At 36.6% G+C, this 14,152-nt stretch overlaps 1 protein-coding gene across 1 annotated transcript; it reads left to right on the top strand.

The window, feature by feature from the left end:
- Window positions 1-317: 317 nt before the first annotated feature.
- Window positions 318-13,376, top strand: LOC115210402 (39S ribosomal protein L19, mitochondrial). Its single transcript, XM_029778999.2, has 6 exons — window positions 318-564; window positions 1,940-2,090; window positions 2,188-2,312; window positions 8,318-8,452; window positions 11,063-11,250; window positions 13,097-13,376. Exons 1-6 carry the CDS (start codon window positions 522-524, stop codon window positions 13,325-13,327), a joined length of 873 nt encoding a protein of 290 aa, XP_029634859.1. The 5' UTR covers window positions 318-521; the 3' UTR covers window positions 13,328-13,376.
- The last annotated feature ends 776 nt before the right edge of the window (window positions 13,377-14,152 follow it).

Below are 14,152 nucleotides of genomic sequence, written 5' to 3'. Positions count from 1 at the left end.
ATGAGGGGGTCAAGGATTCCATGAAGGGGTCAATGGTCTAAAAAGTTTGGGAACCCATGGTTTAGATCAGTGCTACTCAAAGTGGTGGTCCGCGAGCCATCAATCAGCTGCCAGTATGCGGTGAGTTTCCAGAAAAAAAAGAAACATAAAGTGGTTGTATACTGTCAACATAATGTGACACCCCCGTAAGGGAAATGCTTATGTAATATTGTATTATTTGTTTACAAAATAAATAGAAGATTAAAAAAATTGTCAACTTTTATCATATTCATTATATATTGTTCCCGGTATAAATTTAAATTACCGATCCCTGGCACATTGGGGAAAAAATTGCCGGTAGTTTGAGTAGCACGAGTTCAGATGATGCATTCGAGACATGAACGGAATTATAATATATGGTTCGGAATTATTTCACACCGGCTGCAATAAAAATATTACACCGTAAAGCTCTATGTCAGTCTACGACGAGGTCTTATTGCTATATTGACGTTTTCCTGTAATTTTATAATATTTTTCACCCTATGGCCAAATTTTTAGGACAACTTATCCGAAACCCTTGCAGAGGTATGTATAAATATTTCTACATACTTTCAAAAAGAATTTTGTTGTTTTCTTTTAATTTTTAAAGTCTCTTAGGGGACACTTCAAGGACACCGCCGTTTTAATTTCGCTTCATTTTTAACTATTTGTATATTATTTTCTACATTATTATCTTATTTCATATATGTACATCAACTTCACTAATACTGTTACGATTTTTTTTTCATAAGAGCTAGTGTACCAGAATTATTTTCATAAGAGCTAATGTACTGGTCAGCGCTAAATATATAATGCCAGTTCTTCAGTTTGCGGCCACTACTCAAAAGGAAATTTTCTAAGCTTAAAAAAATAGTCCAACATCTCGGTAGCCCGAGATGCAGTAACATAGAATAAAGTACCGTACTTGCAAACAAGCACGAGTTTGCATTTAAAAATACTGCTTCAAAAAGTTTCGCTCAACTGATACCAGCATGGGAAAATGGGGGCTAATGTAGATTCGCACCTCACCTTAAAAAATGCATTTTTCTGGAAAAGTTCATTTGGATTCCTAGGTTTTACATGTCGGAGATTACGAATATGGAAAAAAAAAATTTTTTTTTTCAAAAGCTGCATGATAAACATTTTTTGTGTTCCCATTTGGAGGCGTCAGTACATTTTTTTTCTATCTAACCTCTTTCTTTCTCTCTCTCTTTCTGTTATTTTCAACCATCACTATCACCAGTACCACCACAACTGCCATACACACACTATTCAGACTTCTGACGCTACCACCATCAATACCTTTGATTTCGCCACCTTCCCCTGCACCACTATCACCACTGTCTTTCACATCGCTTACTATCACCGTCGTCCCTGACCACCTCGGCTACCACCACCACCACCATCATCACCTCCGTCCCTATCACAACCACAGCTCATACTATTACTATCACCCCATTACCATCACAACCATCAATGTACCAACGCCTTCACCGTCTCTATGCCTACTATTACTCTCACCCCAACATGAGGAATAGTAGAAGTGTCATTGAATAGTGAGAGAGTGTGTCATAGTGTGATACACTGACACGCACAGAAATTCGTTTTGGCATTTATTATTATAGAAGATGACTAATTTTTATGCAAATTTAGTATTCTGTTAAGTTTTACAAATTTATTTTTGTTGAAAATTGTAACATGGTTATCTGTTTTTAGAACTTAAGATTGCTTCTAAATGTTAGGTTTGATTCTTCATTTTGCCTATTATGATATGGGTAAAAAAAATTTATACAGCAGATGAAATATATGACAAATTTATGATAATTTACCTTAACTTTCTTTTCATGTAAAGTAAATTGAAAATTATTTACAGAAATTAGTTGTTTTTTTTTTGTTTTGAAAATATAAATACTCTATTTAGGTGTATCAAGACTTCATGCAGATCCTTGGCGATATTCCTTGAAGAATGAAGTTGTAGAAGATTATAGGAAATCACAGTTATCAAAAGATCAGGTAAAAACAGATAAAAAGTTACCAGTACAGAGCGATCAAGTTAAAGTTGGAGAATACAGGTAATTAATCATTATTCTATAGGAACAATGTTGCAAAATTTTCACTTTTATGTAACTGAAAATGTCGTGATAATATTTTTTTTTGGCTACATTTTAGGCATGTGTATCCAGAGTTTCTACCACATCCTAACTCGATGGTCAGGGATAGAATTAGAGAAAAATTAGAGCGTTTAGATATGTACAAACGACGAAATGTTCTTCGTGTTCCTGAATTCTATGTTGGTAAATATATAAAAATGTTTGATATTCATTATTCTCTTTTGTGAGGATAAATTCTTATCAAGCAATTTATCCTGTACAACTTAGTGATGAGTGCTATTTGTAAATTACTTTCTTTTGGTTTTTGTAGAGATGAGTTTTAAAAATATAGTAATTACAAAATTGATTAGATGAAAACCTATTTAATGACTAGATCATTTAACAACCGAAATATATTCGCATAAGTATCTTTTATTTTATTTGTTTGTTTCAGTCATTGGACTGTGGCTATGCTGGGGCACAGCCTTAATGGGTTTGGTTTAGCTAATATCATTTGAATTTCTTTTTTTCTAAGTGTTAGCTTATCCATAAATGACCAGTATAGTAACAATCAAATCACAAAGCAGTTATACTAAAATCTACATTTGTAAAACAAAAAAAGAAAAATCCTGACAGATTAAACTTGTTTGGGATGCCAACTGTATGCTAATTAGACATGTATGTATGCATATACACACACACACATATTTGAAGAAATGAGTAGAGGTGATTGGGTTGGGGTGAATTTACTTTAATAATAATGTTTACAGTGAGTTACTCTGGTACGAGTTTCAAGTTTCAAATAGCCATTTTCAAACTGAAAAACGTGTTTTACTGGTTGATTAAATAGCAAAAAATATATATTGGATCATCCTATAATTAAAGCAGTTTTTTCAATTGCATGAACTAAAAGTTGGAGGGGGAGGAAATAAATTACCTGCATCAACTTGCTATAAAAGCAGGTAGTAATTTTACCTTGTCCTTATTCTTGGTGCAAGTTTTGAAGAGTGCAGTTGGATTTTAACAGTTATTTTTTCAAAGCTATAATGGAAGTGACAAAGGAGCATATTTGGCATATTTTGCTTTATGAGTTCAATAAAGGCAACAATGCAATGGAAAGTGAGAGGAATATTAATGCAATATATGGGGATTGGACAATAAGGGTAAGCCAATGTCAACAGTAGTTCCAGAAACTAGAGCCGAGAAGGTGATCTGTAGAGCTCAACGAGGATGTCCTGCAAAGCCTACTGGAACAAAATCCCATCATAACTGTTGAGGAACTAACAGAGAAGCTTGGATTTGGTCATTCAATCATTCATCGACACCTGCATACCATCAGAAAAGTGAACAAATTGGGTCAGTGGGTTCCTCACAAACTTTCCAAGTCTAATCACTCAGAGTGAATGTGTGCTCTTCTTTGCTGTCACATCTCACAAATGAACCTTTTTTTAGACCGAATAGTGACTGGTGACAAGAAATGTGTTCTCTATAAAGACAGTGTGTAGGGAAAAGAGAAACACCAGCATCCCAGGCTAAAAGAGGTCTTCACCCACGTATGGTGTTATCTGTTTGGTGAAATATGAAAGGTTTAGTCCACTTTGAACTTTTAAACCAAACAACAAAAATCTACTGCCAGCAGCTTGAGTGGTTAAGTCTGCACTAAAAGAAAAACGACCATGGAAGGTGTTCTTTCTGTGTGACCCTTAGTTGAGAACAGTGTCAGTTGGGGAGTTTGACTGGGGTGGTACGTCTGTCAAACGGTAACGCAGGTGTCCCGATAATGCTTTGCCACATACAGTGAGGATAACATTCCAAAGGGTGAAGCTGTTCAAATGGGAAACGATGCCCCACCCATCATATTTGCCAGACATTGCTCCATCTGATTATCATTTATTCCACAATCTTCAAAATCATTTGGACAGAAAAATATGAATTCTGTAGACAAGGTTAGAACAGTACTGGAGGAGTATTTTTTTTGTCATGGAAAATGAATTTTGGAAGAGAGGCTTTGCAAGTTTACCAGAGAGTATATTTTAGATTAAAAAAGAACTTTGTTTATCTTAATTTTGAAAAATAAAAGATGTATAAAAAAAACGCATTATTTATGGGATGACCCAATATTAAACAATACAAGAATACAAAAGCATGTGTGTATAAGAAGAAGTAGATGAAGTGGAAGGAGAAAAAAAGGAAATAAAGCTAAAAGTAAAGTCCTAATTAAAGAAGATAACACCATAAAAACAGATCTCTTCTACAAACGTACAGACACACACCAATATTTGAACTTTAATTTCTCCCATCACTCACATACCAAAAGAAACATACCATTTGATAAGGCAAAACAAATTTGCACTATAGTAATAGATGTAGAATTAAGGGATAAAAGATTACAGGAATTAAAATATTTCTAAAAGAACAAAATTATCACACTAGTTTGACACAGCAATAACCAAAGCAAAATAACATCCCAACTACAGACCTCAGAGGAAAAATGAGCACACAAAGATAAATATGAACTCATAAGCTTTCCTTTTGTCATCACGCACAACCCAAGAAATTACAACTTCATCAATACTGCAAAAAGATACCTCCCAGTTCTTCAACAATCATCAAAAATGAACAAATTAATAACGGATTCAAAAATAATTTATAAGACATCAAACACCCAACCTAAAAAAGCTCTTAACTCTAGCAAGATTTACAATTAGTGAAGCAACAAAGAGAGTTCAAAAATGTGGTAACCTTTGTTGTGGAATGTGATTACATTGAAAAAGGAGAACACATTACTTTTAAAGACATTTTAAAAATAAATGCAAATTTGAATTTCAAATCCAGAAACCTAATTTACTGTGCCACATGCCCTGAATGCAAGGAATACTACATTGGTGAAACAGGCATTGGACTATATGAGAGAGTAAGGATACGTAAACAAATCCATGACCCCTCAATTAGAAACACAACTTGCAGTGAACACGCCGAAAAATGTAGGAAAAGAAAATTCAAAATATTCCCTTTCTTCAAACTATGGACAGAAAATGAACATTTTCATAAGTCCAAGGAAGAGTACGGACTGAATAAAGAAAACTACATTTGAGTATATACACTCGTGTACTATTTTATGCACCCAAAACGTTGTATCATCATCATCTTCATTTAACGTCCGTATTCCATTCTAGCATGGGTTGGACGATTTCACTGAGGACTGGCAAACCAGATGGCTGCACCAGACTCCAATCTGATCTGGCAGAATTTCTACAGCTGGATGCCAATCCTAATGCCAACCACTTCGAGAATGTAGTGGTGCCTTTTATATGACCTTGCTTGAATATTTTTTCATGTGCCACCAACACAAGTGCCAGTAAGGCGACACAAGTAGTGATCACACTTGAATGGTGTTTTATTTACGTGCCACTGGCACGGAGGCCAGCTTGTTGCTCAGACAACGATCATGCTCGTATGGTACTCTTAGCACTCCACTAGCACAGATGCCAGTCGTCGAATTTGATTTCGGTTCTGATTCCGATTTCACTTGCCTCAACAGGTCTTCGCAAGCAGAGTTTAGTGTCCAATAGAGGAAAGGTATGCATAAGTGGGCTGGTTACACCCCTGGCATAGGCCACAAGGTTATGGTCTCACTTGAGCTTGCTGAGTCTTCTCAAGCACAGCATATTTCCAAAGGTCCCGGTCACTAGTCATTGCCTTGGTGAGGTCCAATGTTCTAAGGTCATGCTTCACCACCTCATCCCAGGTCTTCCTGGGTCTACCTCTTCCACAGGTTACCTCAACCAGTAGGGTGTGGCACTTTTTCATACAGCTATCCACGTCCATTCTCGCCACATGACCATACCAGCACAGTCATCTCTCTTGCACACCACATCTGATGCTTCTTGGGTCCAACTTTTCTCTCAAGGTACTAACACTCTGTCGAGTATGCACACTGACATTATACATCCATCGAAGCATACTGGCTTCATTCCTTGCGAGCTTACGCATGTACTCAGCAGTCACGGCCCGTGTTTCACTGCCATGTAGCATGGCTGTTCGTACACATGCGTCATACAGTCTACCTTTTACTCTGAGCAAGAGGCCCTTTGTCACCAGCAGAGGTAAGAGCTCTCTGAACTGTGCCCAGGCTATTCTTATTCTAGCAGCTACACTTCCAGCGCACCCTCCCCCCTACTGACTTGGTCACCAAGGTAAGGGAAGCTATCAACTACTTCTAGTTTTTCTCCCTGGAATGTGGTGGAAGTTCTCTGCACATTTTCAGTGTTTATTGCTCCTTCATTTCAATTTTATCCTTAGAACAGCAGAAGTAAATAATCCACACAAAATTCAAATAGGAAAATGCGTTGAGATCTCCTCTTTCAGAAAATATATGTAATATATGTTCCTGTCATGTGATAAAACAGATCACATGATTAAACAACTGAAAACGCTATGAACCTTTTTACCTACCCAATATATATCTATTTCAAGTTTCAAAGCCCCTGATGGAGCCTATCCCCTCAGGCTGGTGAGATTCAGATTCTCACCAGCCTGAGAAGATAGGCTCCATTAGGGGCTTTAAAACTGGGTAGCATGGAATTCAAATCAAATTGTTTTGAATTATATATATATATACGAGGGGCGTTCAATAAGTAATGCCCCTGACCCACTTGCAGTTGTTTGATCTAGCTGAAATTTTGCATGTGCACTTATTTATACCTCTATAGATTAAGTGGCGAATTACAGCTCTGAACTAATTGTGGTTTCTGATTTACAGGTGTTTGAACTGAGTCAAGTGTGAAATGGAGCTTGTTGAGTGTCGAGCAGTGATCTGATTTTTGTATTTGAAAGGACGCACACCACGGGAGACTTTTGATGAAATGAAAGTAACTTATGGTGATGATGCCCCATCATATGACCTTGTGAAACGCTGGCATTGTGAATTCAAACATAGTCGGAACTCTGTGGAAACAGCTCCCAGATCTGGTCGCCCCGTTCTGCCGTTGATGAGACGTCTGTCCGTCAAGTTGAGGCTGCCATTTTGGAAAGTCAACGCATAACTATTCGCCAAATAGCCCATAAGGTCAAGATTAGTACCGGGTCTGTGGAAACTATCATTCATGACCATTTGCATATGCAAAAGGTGTCTGCCAGATGGATTTCCAGGTTGCTCACACCTTTCCAGAAGCAAGAACGCATTGAGTGCTCAAGGATGAATTTGGAGATGTGCCAAGAAGATGAGTCAAAATTTTTCAAAAGACTGATCACACAGGATAAAACCTGGGTCCATCACTATGATCCATAGACCAAAGCCCAGTCAATGCAGTGAAAGCACCATGACTCACCTCCTCCAAAGAAGGCAAGGGTGCAGCCCTCCGCTGACAAGGTTATGCTCACAGTCTTCTGGGACCAGGACGGAGTAGTGATGACAGATTTCCTGGCAAAGGGTACCACAATTACAGGAGCCTATTATGCTTCACTTTTGAGGAAATTAAGAGAAGCTATCAAAATCAAGAGGCGGGGCAAGATCAGCAAAGGCATCCTCCTCCTGCAGGACAACGCTCCGGTCCACAACTCGCGTGTCGCCAGATCAGAAGCACAGGCGTGCAGCTATAAACTCCTCCCCTTGCACCCTCTGATTTTCACCTCTTCCCAGCCATGAAGTTGATTTTGAAAGGAAAGCGTTTCCCAGATGATGCAGCCTTGATTTCTGGGGTCTTCTACAAAAACGGTCTCCAGAGCTGTATCAAACGATGAGAGAAATGCATAACTCTGGGTAGTTCCTATGTAGGAAAAGACTAATAACTGTGCCAAGTGTCGTTGCTCTACTGCTATGGGAAGTGGGTCAGGGGCATTACTTATTGAACACCCCTCGTATATATATATATATATTACATACATGCACACACACACACTCGTATATGACTGGCTTTCTCACAGTGTCTGCAAAATTTCACTTACAAGGCATTAATAAACTCAACTCTGTTGTAGAAGATATTTAGGTACTATATAGTGGTATTGAACCTAAAACTACATCACTGAACCATACCTGAACCTATTTATGTATAATTAGTTTGTCTTGAGAAGCATGAGATCTCTCCTCCTCCCGTGGCAGACTAACCTATTCCTTGTGAACATTTTGACTCTGATATTTTAATATTTTCTGATGCAGATCACCACTACTTTCCTCAGATTCTACTGTTTCACTTGTGGTTTATTGACAGGAAGTATCATGGCAGTTACAGTTGCTGATCAATTTGCTCCCTTGAAGAAAAACAAATTTGTTGGAACTTGTATATCACGAGGTGGTATTGGCCTCAAGGCACACTTTACTTTAAGGAATGTGATTGACAGCCAAGGTAGTAATCATATTTAACATATTTTATTAGTCCTCTACCATTCATATAAAAATTATGATTTCGTATGTGATAAATTATCGTCTTAATACTTTAAAATTATAAGAATTTATAAACTTTGGGAGAACGTGAAATAATTCTTTTTTGGAACACTGGATCTTGAAGTAAATAAAACTATAAATGATAGTGTGTAAATATTGGGTTAAAAAACCCTATGGATAGAAAAAGTCAAAGGCTGCCAGTGGGACTTGAAACCATATCTGCAGTAAAGAGAAATTCAAAGGATTGCTCTAGTCTAATAGTAGAACACCTCTCATTGAGATGTAGATCCCATGGGAACCTTCAACTTTTCCTATTCAAAGGATATTTTCATCTAATATTTACCAGCTGTTATTTATAGTTTTATCTGCTTTGAGATACACCATTCCAAAAAAGAATTATCTTAATATCTGTTTTTCCATGCCATTATGAGTTGGGCAGATCAGCCTTAGAAATATTGCTATTCGTTTTGTACCTCTGTCTTTATTAGCCTTTTTTGTTCACCTTTTCACATTCAGCATTCATCAATTGACATTGTATGTCCATTTTAGTGTAGTCATCTCTTCTGCATACATCAGCCAATATCTTTGATGTCCACTCGGCTATTATATCAGCTCACTCATGCTAGTCATTATAGTTAACATTACACACCCAGCAGACAAAAGACAACTCAGATCTTGTACATTCAATATTAATATCACACACCTTTTACAAGTCCACTCAGCTGGCGAAAATGAGCAGTACTTGTATTTCAATGAGCCAGCCTTATCACATTCTGTGTCATGCTGAATCTCCCCAAGAACTACATTAAGGGTACATATTTCTGTAGAGTGCTCAGCCACTTGCATGTTAATTTCACAAGCTGGCTGTTTTGTTGACCTGATCAACTGGAACCCTCATTGTCACAATTGACAGTGTGCCAGTTATACCAGTTTCAGACAGTCTGCTCTTTTTATGCAGAGAAACAAAAATCTTTTGTTGTCCTCAACAACAACAGCTAAACCTAACTTTGCTCTTGTTTCTATGATTTTTCTACAATCACCTCCAACTCTAATTAGGCCACTTCGAAACTTTCTATTATGTCTATATAGTTGTATGAGCAGTTATTGAACTTCCTTCATATGAAATATATGGTCCTCTGTCAGTCTGCTGGAGATTCCTCTGTCTCAGAATACCAGCTTTTAAGTCTACTGCTACAGATCAAATTCTCATCCATAAACGACAAATCTGATTCACAATTCAAATTGTGTCTGTCTCCTTTGCTTCTTGTTCTTCACAGTTACTTTCTGCTCAAAGTATTTACTTTTACCTGCTTTCCCACTTTCATCATCATCATTTAATGTTCATGTTCCATACTGGCATGGGTTGGATGGTTTGACAGGATCTGATGTGTCCAAGGACTGCATCATTCTTCAGTGTCTACTTTGACACAGTTTTTACAGCTGAATGCCATTTTAAACCGTGGACTGGATGCTTTTTTTTTTTTTGTGCCACCTGCACTATTGAGCTTGCCATGCAGTTTGCAGGACTACAAACCCAGGGTGAGGTGGGGAGAGGGCAGCATCATGCTAGGTAAGAAAGAGATTTCTATGAGAGAGATTAGTGGCTGAGGGATCTGCTTGGCTACTCATGTCTAGTGAGGAAAAGGTGGAGAGATAAAGAGAAAATGATCAGTAGGAACTGCAAGACATATGTTAACTGTTATCTCCCTTGCATAAGCCCTAGATTTTTTGCAAGAAATTGAGTTCACCATAGATTAATTCATTCTTTAATTATCTTATGCGTGAACACTCCTGCAAGCCCATATTTATAATTATATGCATATGTGCATACATGCATATATAAAAATACACATGCACTACATTTATGTGTGTCTGTGTATGTATTATATTTTTAGTATGTGTGTATGTATGTGTACACATATGCATACATTTATAAATATGGGCATGTGCAAGCATTCTTGCATAAGATAGTTAAAGAATCGATTAATCTGTGATGAACACAAGTTCTTGTGAAAATCCTAGCTAATACAAGGGAGATGACTAGATATTCTTATAAGTTACCTCCCATGATCTGTGTATGGCATGCTTAAACAATTGTGAAGATCTCTTCATATGAAACCATCAGTTACTTTCTTAACTCACGAATAAAGTATATATACATCATCATATTAACTACTTTTCCATGCTTGCATGGCTCATATGAAAGAAACAAAAGATTTTTAAAGCATCTCCAGACTTGTTTGATTGAGGAGGAGGTTATCACCTCATTTGAAAACAAGTAGAAGTTGGTAACAGGATGGGTATTTTGCCATAAAAAAAACTCTGCCTCAACAGACCCTTGCCTACATCATGCATCATGCAAGCATGGAAAATTAGACATTAAAATGATGATAATGATATATGTATACATACAGTGATTCTGTACAGTTTCCCTTCCCCCAAATTTCATCCACAAGGCATTGGCCAATATTTATAAATCCCTTCCAACATACATTATATTTGTATTTTTGTTAAAAAGTTAACTAACAACAGCACTCACTTCATTCAAATGTATTTTCTTTATTACTTCTAGGGATTGAAATCAGATATGAAATCTATCAACCCCATATTCTTAATATTGAAGTTCTTAAACTACAAAAACGTTTGGATGATGAATTATTTTATTTGAGAGATGCCCCACCTGAATATAGTACTGTTCCATTTGATTTTCAACCTGTACCTTTACCAAAAGGTTTTAAGATTCCAGTTGACACCACAAAGGCAATGTCTCCTTCATTTATATTCTAATTATATTGTTAAATGTCATCTGTACTATTTCATTTAGGAGATGTTTCTAGAAGTTTACCTGTGCATAGTGTCTTATATACACAAGTGGGACTCTTAGTATCCCTAACCAGAAGTGCAAAGCTGACAGTGTTAGTTCCTGGATGTCATCATCATCACCATCATTTAACATCTGTTGTCCATGCTTGCATGGGTTGGACAGTTTGACCAAGGCTGGTAAGCTGTAAGGTTGCACCAGACACCAGTCGGATTTGGCATGGTTTTCTACAGCTGGATGACCTTCCTAATGTCAACCATTCTGTGAGTATAATGGGTGCTTTTATGTGCCACCAGTACAGGTGCCATGACTGTGATTTGGCTTGGTTTGATGGGTCTTCTTAAGCACGACATAATGCCAATTGTTTTGTTCATTGCCTCCGTGAGGCCCAACATCTGAAAGGAACTCAACCACTTTGCCTCTGTGAGGCCCTACGCTCAAAAGGAACTTAGCCACTTTACCTCTGTGAAACCCAACACTCAAAAAATGCTCTTTATGTGCCACCAGCACAGGTGCTAGTTACGTGACACCAGCATCAGCCATGACTACGATTTCACTTGGCTTGACGTGTCTTTTCAAGCACAGCTTATCACCAAAGGTCTCAGTTACTAGTTATTGCCTCTGTGAGGCTCATGCTATGTGAATAGGTATGGAATATTTTCTAGTTTGTAAGACTGATTTTTTGGAAACACAAGATGTCCCCCCAGAAAACTATGTTCAAAATACAATGGGCTCACCTACCCTTGACAACAATGAGGAAAATAAGACATACGAGTGCTATTTTAATGGAGTATGAATTAGGAAAGAAAAACCTGTTAGTGGATTGAAAAGAAGTAATGATAGCTGTAGGAATGACACTGAAGGGGATTTTTGTTTTGTTTTTCATTTTTTTGTTTCTTTTTGGTAAGTCTGGAGATTGGCACAATATCTATGGTCTTTACCAGCCTTCTACAAGTTACAAACTTTTCACTTTGTTAATCAGCTTTTGAGAAGGATTTATTCTCAATGTCATGAAATACTATTGTTACTGGTATAACAGTAAAGTAAATAGACCTGAGCTGCAAAATTATGAGGATTTCAAAAAAATATGTTAAATATGTTAAAAGCCGTGTAGGAAAGAGGTGGACTGAATAGGATGTAGTTTAGGTTTTTGCATGTTACATTTGTTAACATTGAGATAAGCTTTGAGTTTCTCACTCTCTTGTCTAGTGAGCAATTAGAGTAATCCAAACCATGTATGACAGAGATAGTGAAAAAGCAAATTTATTTTGATATACAGGAGGTTTTCACTAAACTTCAATAATCAGTTTTCTTTATAATAATAAAATTTCAGGCACTCTCACTAAATTTTAGAACTTGATGCCAATGAAAAGTTTCACATGTAATGTGACTCTTGATGCAAAATCTGCAAGCACATCAGCTATGAGACTTTTGTCTGTCCTTCCAAATTTTCAATGATAAACATAGCATTTCAAAACATTTGTTGGTGTTATATAGTACAAGAAATAGTACTGAGATAATTTTAGTAAAATTCTGAAAATAAACTGTGAACATGACTGGAGAAATTCGTAAAGTTGTTACTTTGATTGCAGGATTTTGAAGATTTGCAGTGAATGATGAATGAATTAAATGTAGTCTTAGGACTGTTAACCTTCACAGATAAAAAGACATATGACGAGACACACAAAATAATATATATTATACAATATATATAATATATTACATCATGGAATAGAATGAGATGTGAAATAAAATCATTTGCTGAAAATTTTTTATATTTTGTAGGTAAAACTGAATCCTCGACCATGGCTACAGAGATATGAACGTATGGATTTAAAAGGAGTTGAAGATTTAAATTTACCAGAGAGATTTTATATTAAAGCAAAGAAAGTTGCCAAACCATGGGAAAAATATGATTTAATGAAGGATTATCGTGAAAATGTAAATGATATAGATGCAAGTGAAGTTTACAGTGAATTTTCTGAACATTCTTCACATTTTAAAGGCTTAAAATAATTCTGGTTTTGTTAAAATATTTGTAAATAAAATTTGGTTTTGACAATAACTCAAAATGTTATTTTAAGATAAATGACTATCGATATTTTAACAGGGCTCTGAAAACCAGGTTTTTTTTTATGACTTTCTCTTTGAGATGTTATTTATATTTTCTTTAAGTCTGGAGGATGGAGCATTTCCCATGACCTTTAGAGGCCCACCAAGATTGGTGAGCTTGATGCCATTAATGTTCTGTTTAGGCTGTTGTAGGTCAACACCTATAGAAAAAACACAAGTAGGAAGAAGGTTCCCTAGGGCCAATGTTGTGGAGGAAAAAGATTGAGCATAATGGTTGAATGTGGGGGCCAAGGGTACCTGAGTGGGAACAGAGTGCAAGACCAGCCAGCCCTAAGGAATAGAAGCCATATTCAACTGAACCTATTAAAATTATTTCACCATTCATAATATCTAGAGCTGTTGAAATAAACTTAATACTGGAGCCTGTTGTGATTTGCTATAGCCATCATACAACAACAGTTCTACACTACTTATTTTCACTGTTATTTCAAATGATATGATACTTATACTGGACTATTTTTTGCACAAATCTTAATACTGGATACTATGGGGATATTTTTACAATGTGTAAAAATTTATTTATAGTTGTTGGTTAACCCCCAAAAATAGCGCTGATCAAACAGCCCTCTGATCAAAGGCATTCCACTTGCAGCCATACTTTTTTTTCCTTTTTTCAGACATATCAAAGCATATTCAGCAGTATTCTTCCTTTTTTAAAAAATATTGTGGTGTGATTTGAGAGATATTTGGCTGTTGCCATTTTAAACA

The sequence above is a fragment of the Octopus sinensis genome, linkage group LG4 (assembly GCF_006345805.1).
Source record: "Octopus sinensis linkage group LG4, ASM634580v1, whole genome shotgun sequence".
In the NCBI taxonomy this organism is placed as follows: domain Eukaryota; kingdom Metazoa; phylum Mollusca; class Cephalopoda; order Octopoda; family Octopodidae; genus Octopus; species Octopus sinensis.
The sequence above is the reverse complement of the archived record's forward strand: the minus strand, read 5'-3'. Positions and strand labels throughout refer to the sequence as shown.